Raw genomic sequence first — 11,040 nt, 5'->3', positions numbered from 1 at the left:
CAACTTCTAATGGCCCTGGATATATAAAGTTCTACAGTGTTGGTAAAGATTGTTCAGTTTTTATAACAGGAATTGGTCATAAGCAGCAGGCACAGTCTCTTTATATCATTTTAGTGCCTTCCCTGCAAACTTATCTCCTAGATAGCAATGCAATATACCTCAGGAAGATTGCTTATTTTGTCCTTTTTTTTTGTTTCCTCCAAAAAGTGGTACTGGAATTTTGAAGAGGTTTTTGTTTTTTCTAAATCGTCTTTGACTTTGTACATCCTCTGTAACCATTTCTACCTCATTTTGCAACATATTGTACATGAAATTATTTAATTCATGTCTTATTAATGTCTGAAAAGAAATGCGTTTGAACTGTAATGGTCTACCTCAGAAAATACTGTTATTTTAAAAAGAAAAATATTTCACAGTATTAAAGAGATTACAAGGAATGAAAAAGTGTTGATTGTTTTTGTTTTAATGAAAAACATTCTGGGAGCCATTATCTTCTCAATAATAGAACTGAGAATGATAATAGGAGATTTTGCCATCGGAAAAGAGCTCATGCGTTTCCCATCCTCAAAAAAGGAAAAGAAATGGATCCAGGAATCTACAAACCAATCAGCCTGACATCTACCTGGGGAAATTCTGGAAAAGATAAGCAACAGATCTGAGAACACCTAGAAGTAAACAAAGCTATTACTAGAGGTAAAAATGAGATCATGCCACACAAAACTAATTGTATTCTTTGACAAAGTGACTAAATGAGTGGACCAGCAAAATGCTGTGGAAATAGTATACTTGGACTTCAGTAAGGCATTTGACCAAGTAGACACAACATATTTCTTGGTAAGATAAAAAAAATGTGGGATAGACAGCATCACCTTCAAACAGATTTGTAACTGGCTGACAAGTGACACTCAACATGTAGTCCTCAATGCAACTGCATCAACTTGGAGGGAAGTGTGCAGTGGAGTACCCCAAGGTTCTGTCTAAGGTGCAGTACTCAACATCTTTTTAAATGGTTTATAAGGGGATAGATGGGGAACTCATCAAATTTGCAGATGGCACCAAGCTACAGGGAATAGCCAACACCTTAAGAACACAGGCGTAAGATCAAGAAGGATCTTAACTAACTTGAACACTGGATCCTATCCAACAAAATGCAATTCAGTGGTGAGGAAAGTAAGGTTTTACACTTAGGCAAGAAAAACTAAATGCACAGTTATAGAATAAGTGGTAGTTAGTTCAACAGCAGTAACTCTGAAAGGGATCTAGGAGAGTCCTAGTGGACAACCACTTAAATATGAGTCAGCAGTGTGTTGCAGAGGCCAAAAAAGCCAATGCAATCTTTGGTTGTATCAACAGAGAAATAATATCAAGATCACATGAATTATTAGTACTGCTATACACTGCTTTGGTGAGATAACACTTGGAATATCGCATCCAGTTCTGGTCACCACAATACAAAAATGTTAAGACTCCTTAGAAAGAGTGCAGAGAAGAGCAACAAAGATGTTCAGGGGTTTGAAGGCTAAAACTTGTGATGAACAGTTGCAGGAACTGGATATGTCTAGTCTATTGAAGACAAGGCCTAGGGCTGACATAATAGAAGTCTTCCAATATTTGAGAGGCTGTCATAAAGAAGAGATGGGCAACCTATTCTTCAAAGCACTTGAAAGCAGGACAAGAAGTAACAGATGGAAACATATCAAAGAAAGATCCAACCTAGAACTAAGGAGACGTTTCCCAGCAGAACCATTCATGGTTTATTTTCAGAAGCTGTGGATGCTCCAACACTGCAGGTTTTAAAGAAGAGGTTGGACAGCCATTTGTCTGGAATGGTATAGGGCAGTGTTTCTCAACCTTGGTGACTTTAAGTCCTGTGGACTTCAACTTCCAGAATCCCCCAGCCAGTTGTGGATTCTGGGAGTTGAAGTCCATAGGACTTAAAGTCACCAAGGTTGAGAAACACTGGTATAGGGTTTCCTGCTTGTGCTGGGAATTGGACTAGACCTCCAAGGTCCCTTCCAGCAATGTTATTCTGCTCTGTTATTCTCTTCTTTTTTTATAGCCTCTTCAGATGTATTCTGACCTGATGGGGTAAACAAGGCCTTGGCATTCACTGCTGACTGAATAGTCAGAGAAAAAGAAGAGGTGCTGCTCTCTGACGGCATTTACTCTCAAGGCTTACTATTCCAAGACTTGGTCAGTGAGAGCAACCTCCTCATTGTAAATGGTAACTTCCCTTGAAAACATTTTGTGGTGGGTCCTGATCATACCCTCACAATGAAAAAGTAGCTTTGGGACAAGAGCAGGGAATTTGTAATTCCGAGCACTGGGATCATGAGGCTCTTAGCCCCACTTGTCTTCCAGCGCTTCTTCCGAGTGAGCCTCTGCTGTGAGTGCTTCATTTCTCCTGGTTCCTTGACAATAGCGGATTGGCAGGAGGGCAAGAAAATGTCATTTAATTAGGTGCTCTGGGAAAGACTTTGCTTTTTGAAGGCAGCAACCAGGGATTTCCTTATAATAGTACATTCTGCTTTCTCGGCCGATCCTGAAAGTGCAACTCCCTTGATTTTGGTTTTAAGATGGTTTGAACCCAGCTGCTATAATTTATAAACCATGAATACAGCCAACCTACTCTTTGTACTGTGGTATAACAAGCCTCAGCTTAGCCAGATACTAAAAGTTGTCTTGATTACACAGAACGAGATGATGGAATTCTAAACCCAAGCTGCAGGAAGGATAGCATTTCTGAGTCCCTGGCAGGCAGGCATGCCACATTTTATGTAGAGTGTGTTTAAAATCACACCGTCCCTATCTGCAATCTCCATTTGGCTGCTGCCTTGGACACTACCTAGTGTAGTGAATAGCTGCTTCTGCTTTCTTCCCATGGCGTGCATCTCTATGCCATCCAGATATCTGGTCCTGCAGGAATACATTCTCTTGGGCCACAAAATATATCCCCATTTCTGAATGCTGTGCATCTCCTAATGTGGGAATGAAGAGAATTCAAAAGGTGGATCCCTTGAGAGATTTTGACAGGTAAAAACCATCTGCCATCTAGGGGAGAGCTGCAAAATCTGGATATCTGGATCCAACCACTAATGACAAAACCTATTGTCAATTTGCCCCACTATTTATCCATTCTTGAGCAAAGACCATCTCACTATGAAAGAAGTGGGCTGGAATGAAGGTTTGCACTGTTTCCTAAGATTTCTATTCTTACTACCACGTTATTCAGTTTTCCAACACACAAATCTGTTTTGCATCCAAGAACTGTTTTAATGGTCTCTATCAACAGGCAACCTATCTTCTGCCAACCTAGCAGTTCGAAAGCATCTAAAATGTAAGTAGACAAATAGGGACAACCTTGGTGGGAAGGTAAGCAGCACTCCGTGCACCTACAGCATTTAGTCATGCCAGCCACATGACCACAGAGACCTCTTCGGACAATGCTGGCTCTTCGGCTTTGAAATGGAGATGAGCACCGCCCCCTAGAATCGGGAACGGCTAGCACATATGTGTGAGGGGAACCTTTATCTATCAACAGGCAACGATTATGTACTTCTTGCACATCTTCAGTTTCATTCTTTTCTACACCCTGCAGCATTTGCCATTGTCTATCTCAGTTCTGAGATATATGTGTGTTCCAGTGTATCTGACAAGCAAACTATAATTCACAAAAGCCTACCATCTTAATACATGCATGTACCTTCAAGATGCTACACCCAATTATCCCTCTGGAAATTATCCACACTTGCAGAAGAACAGGGGAAAGCTCTCTAAGAGTTTGCTATAGCCATTTCCAAAGATGGGTGACTCAAGGAGGAGGGTATCTCCTTCCCTAACTGTAGTTGAGGACAAAGCATGCTTTCTTGGTCCAGAAAGTTAGAGAAGCAGCTTCGGAAATGGTCTTTTCGCCCCTTTGGAATCAATGAATGTAAGGACGAGGAAAAGCCCTTTGTGGGCCTCCTGCTCAGTCACCAACTGTGGATGATTTGTTTTCATTCCACAGCTAGGCCGTAGCTTCTTTTTTTCTTCTTTTTTAAGGGGGGTTGGGAAAGGGCGGTGGGTTACGGGTATTCCTAACAGGGAACAATGAAACCACTGTGCATTTCTAATGGGCCTGTGGGAGGTTTTTGGGGAGAAGGTGTTTCTTTCTAGTTAGCTATTTGCCAGACTTTTCCAGAAGCAGTTGTCCCAAGGGACATTTAGGAGGCAAATCTGAATTTTCAAATACTGTAGGACAAAGATGAAAATCCAAGTATTTTAAGAGCAGGCTGTGTGCTTATGTACAGATGCAGGAACAGGGAGTCCCCTCTTTTTCCTAGGGAGGTTATTCCAATCCATAAAGGTAAAGGTTCCCCTTGCACATATGTGCTAGTTGTTCCCAACTTTAGGGGGTGGTGCTCATCTCCCTTTCAAAGCCAAAAAGCCAGCGTCGTCTGAAGCTATCTCCGTGGTTATGTGGCCGGCATGACTAAAGAGCCAAGGTGGCGCAGTGGTTAAAAGCAGCACTGCAGGCTACTGCTAGATCAGCAGGTCAGCGGTTCAAATCTCACCGGCTCAGGGTTGACTCAGCCTTCCATCCTTCCGAGGTGGGTAAAATGAGGACCCAGATTGTTGGGGGCAATATGCTGACTCTCTGTAAACCGCTTAGAGAGGCCTGAAAGGCCTATGAAGCGGTATATAAGTCTACTGCTATTGCTATTGCTATGTTGAAGGTGCACGGAATGCTGTTATCTTTCCACCAAAGGTGGTCCCTATTTTTTACATGCTTTCAAACTGCTAGGTTGGCAGAAGTGGGACAAGCAATGGGAGCTCACTCCGTTACGTGGCGCTAGGGGTTTGAACCGCTGAACTGATGACCTTTCTGATTGACAAGCTCAGCATCTTAGCCAGAGTCCCTTATATTATATTCCAATCTGTAGCAAGCACATAGAGGACTAGTCTCTTAGGCGCTGGCCTTTCCGAACCTACAGCACTCCAGTGACTATAATGCCCACCATCCCAAAGAACAAATCCATGTTGCCTGATTGATGAGGGGAACTGTACTCCAACACATCTGGAAGGCTCGATTTTGAAGAAGGCCACTGTGCTCCTATACATTAAAGGAGACCGATCATACACAGAAGCAAAGAACACCAGTGGGGTGGGTAGAAACAGGAGGAATTCTTTTTCATCTTATCTCAGATGATTATTTATTTATTTCAGAGTCATAAATCCCTTACTCTAAACAGGCCCTTGTCATCTAATACTATCAGGTAATATATCTTCCAGCATACATATTATGCAACACATCTGGATGCCATTACATTAGTGAAAGGTGTTTTAAACATTGACATTATTGTTAAAAGTACTGAACTGGACTTGTGTTGCCAGCACAAATCTCTTCGCTTAAAAAAAATGGATTGTGACAGTTTCTCCAATAACCTACTCTTTTATTAGGCAACAGAAAAAGAAGTGGCTTTTAGCTAACCTTTAAATACTGTTTAAAAATAGTAATAGGTAATTGATGGATTTCTAATTTAATAAATAGATCCATTGCATAAAAATAGCACTTCAACATGTCTATAGGAAATCCTAGCTACTCGCCAAAAGCAAACAACAAGGGGACCAAATCAACTATAGTTTTATTGGAAAGATCAATGCATCCTTACAAACACAGTAAGTCCATAATTTAGCCCAGATGACTGTCAAAAATAAAGCACATAATAAAAAAGTCTTATGGGCTACTCAACACTTTATATTTTATTTTAAAATGATCCCATTTCTGTGCTTTTCATAACAATTTAACATACAAAAGTTCATAAACTGCTAACTAAATAACTTTTCTGCATTTATCTCTTAAAACAGTCTGATTGAACAATGCTAATTTTAAAATTAACATTGTTTTAATTTTAAAAGCAATTTCCAGTTGCATTGTATGGCTGTGAAGGTTGGACCATAGGAAAGGCTGAGCACCAAAGAATGGAGGCCTTTGAACTATGGTGCTGGAGAAGACTCCTGTGAGTCCCTTGGACTGCAAGGCGACCAAACCGGTCAGTCCTGGAGGAGATCAACCCTGACTGCTCTCTAGAAGGGCAGATCCTGAAGATGAAACTCAAATATTTTGGCCACCTAATGAGAAGGAAGGACTCCCTGGAGAAGAACCTAATGCTGGGAAAGATGGAGGGCAAAAGAAGAAGGGGACGACAGAGAATGAGGTGGCTGGATGGAGTCAGTGAAGCAGTCGGCATGAGCTTAAATGGACTCCAGAGGATGGTAGAGGACAGGAAGGCCCAGAGAAACGTTGTCCGTGAGGTTGTGATGGGTCGGATACGACTTCGCAACTAACAACAATTTTAAAAGCAGAGAGCTTGCAATTTTAACCTACATCTTTTGAGCCACTTTACTGAAAGCACAGAATTGCCACTACTTCTCAGCTATTAAGTCTTGCTCTGAAGACCATTATGTTCCAGTTTTGTATTAAAGGGAGGGATATCTCTTTAGAAAGAGCACTAATTCAGGGCCAGAAGTAACATTTTTGGATGTCCCTGAGTGAAAGTGAAGGCTATTGATAAATCACTTTCTACTTTTAATTTTTGGGGTTATGCTGCCATCTGCTGATCCAGAGCTACAAGATGCAAAAAAAGCAGGCTTTTCTTCACTTAGCCACATCAGGAACAAGCCTTAGCAATCTTTTGTTCCGGTCATGTCCTCATGAGGCTGCCTCCTACTTGTCCCCAACCCATCTCTGAGGCATCTTAAAGTCAGCCATAACCATTTCGGTGTGGAGGTCATGATTTGAACTTGGGCTATTTTACATGTTGGGCAGTTATAATAACCTCTAAGCCACAAACTCTCCTCTTATCAGCTGACATACACACATACATACATACATTTGTGTTGTATTTGTGCTGATAAATAAATAAAGGGAGACTAGTATAGATCTATTTCAAGCTATTTAGCTCTCATCAGCTAGCCATGCCCTTACTGGGATTCGAACCTGGGCTGTATTACATATTAGGCAGATGTGTTAACCACTAAGCCACAAGGTTCTCCTCCTTTATCAGCTAAGCCAGGGAAATAGGTATGTATTTAGTGTCACAACCCCTGGTATGCCCAAATATGGGAGGACGTCTAGCACAAATACAACACAAATGTAACAAAGGCAACAGTAAAAATATTGGGTTTCTGTCTGGATGGTCTCTTGTGACGAGCCGATAAGACAGAGAATGGAAGCAGATTATTTCCTCCCATATTTGGGATAATATATGTGTGTGTGTGTGTATGTGTATGTAAATTCTCTTTACCACGCAATTCCTACATGTACTCGATACTGATGCAGGTTTCTCTTTTTCCTGTCACACACCCCTCCCCGTCCCTAAAGTGGATAGGAAAAGAGGGGCAACCTTTATTACCCCATAGCAATAAGGATTGCTCAATGGAGCAGGGACTCTCTTGTTTTTCACCCAGTGGTCCCTGCCACCTCATGGATCCCATGTTGGGAGAAAACTGATCAGTGAATCTGGAGAGTTGTTTCATACACATTACAGCAGTGTTTCTCAACCTTGGCAACTTGAAGATGTCCGGACTTCAACTCCCAGAATTCCCCAGCCAGCGAATGCTGGCTGGGGAATTCTGGGAGTTGAAGTCCGGACATCTTCAAGTTGCTAAGGTTGAGAAACACTGCATTACAGGATCCCATGAACCAAAGAAAGGGGATGGAAGTAGAACCTTTGGCTGAATCTCTATGACATCATAGTCGCTCAAGGAGGTTTTAAGATTCCACAGAAAAAAGCTTTACACTATTTCAAGAAATGCCTCTTGTTCTGGAAGTCACTTCAGGTAACTGGCAATATTTGTTCCTACTTTTAGGGCAGCTTTTCCCAACCTGAAGCCCTGCAAATGTTTTGGAAATGAACTCCCATCATTTTCAGCCTTCAAATCATGCCGATAGGGTTAGAATATTATTTTAGTTTCTGGTATTTTTGTTGCTTTGGAGCTTCAACTTGAACATTTCCCCTAATCTAAACATGTTGTAAAATCTGTATATTATTAAATTGGTGGATATCTCAGGCAGTTATTATAGGCAATTCCCGAAAATTAGGGAGACCCAGTAGTTGTAGTTCACATCCCGTGTAGCTCTAGAGTTACCCGTACTATGATTTCTTCAATTAAATCTATTACAGAGTCCTCAACTTACAACAGTTCATTTAGTGTCTGTTCAAAGTTACAATGACACTGAAAAAAGTGACTTAGGACCTTTTTCCAAGTTTATGACCATCCGTATGGCCACATGATCAAAATTCAGATGCTTGGCAACTGGTTCCTATTTATGACGGTTGCAGTGTCCTGGGGTCATGTGATACGCTTTTGCGACCTTCTGACAAAGTCAATGGAGAATCCAAATTCACTTAACAACCGTGTTACTAAACTTAACAAGTACAATGATTCATTTAACAACTGTGGCAAGAAAGGTCATAAACTGGGGCGAACTGACTTAACCAATGTTTCCCTTAGCAACATAAATTTTGGGCTCAATTGTGGTCGTAACTGAAGGACTTACCTGTATCTGGATTAGCACAATACATCAAAACATTAACTAATTAATTGCAGACTTGGTTTGTCTGACACAAGGACTCTCAAATTAGGCCCAGCACATTATAGCCTACTGGGGGTGAGACTACAGCCAGGGAATCTGAGATTTAAAAGCAAAGGAGGATATTACAGACCAAACAAAGGTTCCTCTTTAGCCTTGTGTTTCCTCATTTTAGGATACTACTTTCCTCTGGCCATGAACAGAGTGCCATTCTTTTGTCACCAAGCTATCCTAGTTATTCCACATTTGTTGTATGACAACACAGGATAGTGTGCTGTTTCCAGAGAGGTTTGGGTATATTTATATTTCTTTCACCTTGTGTTAATTTGGAACTAGCAAGGAAAGGAAATAGATGCTTTACATCTCTTCCCTGAGCCAAAATATTCAATCTGGCTTTAATAAGCACAGATAATATAGATATGACTTCCCAACAAGTTTAACAAATATCAGTTAGATGCTGCCACCTGCCAGTAACCTGTATGCCTATGTAAATATGGTGGGGAAATTAAAACATTAAATGTAACTGGATTTCTGAAAGATTATGCCCAAAAGAGAAAAGCAAATGAATGTGTTACTCTCTCATTACACAACAATACAATTGTACCCAATAAGAAATGATTCTTCATTGAAAAAGAAAAGTCAGATAAATGGCTACACATGTGAGAGAACTTCATAAATGCTCTCCTCATTCTTCATGACATGTATTGCATTATATGATAGGGGTGTCCCTCAAATATCAAGCCACCTTTTAATATGCAAGCTAGAAATGGCAGTCTGTGTAGACTCAGAGGCACTCTTCTCTTTTGCTGCTTTAAATATGTTGAGCCTCTGGGCACTTTGAGAGTTAAGGCCAGAGTGTCAGGCCAAGGCCTCTCTCTACTGGGAGAAAGACCAGGCAGCCGTCCTTGCAGGCAAATTGAAGGTTTTTCTCCCTCATTTTCAACCTTCCGCTTTTCACAGCCTTCTGAATGCGGCCTCTGGTCGGTCTAGTCCTTTCCTTGTTAGCCCTGCCTGCCTTTTGCGATGACACGGTGGCCGACGACATCGGGGTCCACATGATGGCTCGCATCTCGGAGCTCCTGTCCCCGGAGGAATGCCAGGCCTTCCACCTCAAACTCCTGGGCCCCGAGGAGAACGTGAAAGACGAGCTGGAGCGCCTCTCCGAGAAGAATAACCCCATCAGCGGTCGGCGACGACGACGAAGGCGCCGCCGGGACATCCTCACCACCGCTCAGTGCAGAGAGACCCTGCAGCAGTGGCTGGAGACGGAGGGCGACACCATGTACTGGGACCGCTTGTCCCGGGCTCTCCAGCTGATCGGCCGCGCCGACGTCTCGCTAGAACTGGGCAAGAACCTCAACCAGGACAAGAACCTGGAGATCAAGAAGAACGTGGAGGAGTACCACGAGACGGTGAAGCACCTGACCTCCTCGCTGCTCCTGGACCAGGGCCCAGAAGGCAGCGCGCCAGGACGGCAGCGGCGCCAGGGCTCCGCGCCGCCACCGCCGCCGCCGCTCGACCAAGAGGAGTGGGACCGGCTGGAGCTGATCGTCGAGCGGAAAGCGTTGCCGCCTTACAACCGGAGCCTCTTTGAATGGGCCACGCCTCTGGCGACGGGCGTCCTCAGCGGCTTTCTGACCTCCTTCATCCTGGTGGCTTTGGCGTTCTACTCTTTCGTCTGGATCCTGAACGAAGGCAACGCCGTCTCCGCGCCGTCCCCCGGCGGCCCTTTGCCAGCCAAGTTCTTACGGCCGCCTCCCGTCAGCCGCGGAGGCATCTACTACTCGTTTCAGCCCCTCCAAAGCTACTACGGGGAGGCGGGGGATGAGGCCGAAGAAAGCTTACGTTGAGCCTCAGCCGGGCGAAGCCAACCTCTCTTCTACAGAGTGGAAGACAATAAAGGCGGCTCGTTTGTTTTGCATGATTTGTAATCCTTTTCACGACGGCGTATAATTCCGTCCGGTTGTTTGAGCCACGCGGTCGGCGCTCCTTGGGCACCGGGCGTGGGCCGTTCCTTCCTCCGCTAGAGGGATTTCCCGCTTCTCCTTTCCCACTTCCTCATCACTGCAGCCTGGAGAGCAGTGGAGTGAAAAGTCTCCTTGGCTTTGATCCTATCTGTTCCAGTCGCTCTGTTTTTCTGCCTCAAATGCAAAGGTGGGAAGGACACCAGTAGACCTAGAGCAGAGGCCTTCAAACTTGGCAACTTTAAGACTTGTGGACTTCAACTTCATGCTGGCTGGAGAATTCTGGGAGTTGAAGTCCACAAGTCTTAAAGTTGCCAAGTTTGGGGACACCCAACCTAGAGGCTTTAGACTGGACAAGGGGGGTTGTTCAGCAGATACAAGTACAATCCTTTTTAGGTGCATCAGCTACCATTCCCGCTAGTCACTCCATTAAGCCCTCTTCTGTATCAGTGATTCTCAACCTTTAAGACTTGTGGACTTCTACTCCCAGAATTCCCCAGC

General features: G+C 43.5%; 1 protein-coding gene across 1 annotated transcript; it reads left to right on the top strand.

The window, feature by feature from the left end:
• Positions 1 to 9,020: 9,020 nt before the first annotated feature.
• Positions 9,021 to 10,425, top strand: LOC148048238 (transmembrane and death domain protein 1-like). The gene has a single exon (XM_087708260.1). The coding sequence runs from the start codon at positions 9,544 to 9,546 to the stop codon at positions 10,423 to 10,425; it is 882 nt and encodes a 293-aa protein (XP_087564386.1). The 5' UTR covers positions 9,021 to 9,543.
• Positions 10,426 to 11,040: the final 615 nt, after the last annotated feature.

Source organism: Thamnophis sirtalis, unplaced genomic scaffold, assembly GCF_051295495.1.
Source record: "Thamnophis sirtalis isolate CommonGarterSnake01/CBP01778 unplaced genomic scaffold, rThaSir2_p1.2 scaffold_3, whole genome shotgun sequence".
Taxonomy (NCBI): Eukaryota; Metazoa; Chordata; class Lepidosauria; order Squamata; family Natricidae; genus Thamnophis; species Thamnophis sirtalis.
This window is presented reverse-complemented; position numbering and strand designations above follow the sequence as displayed.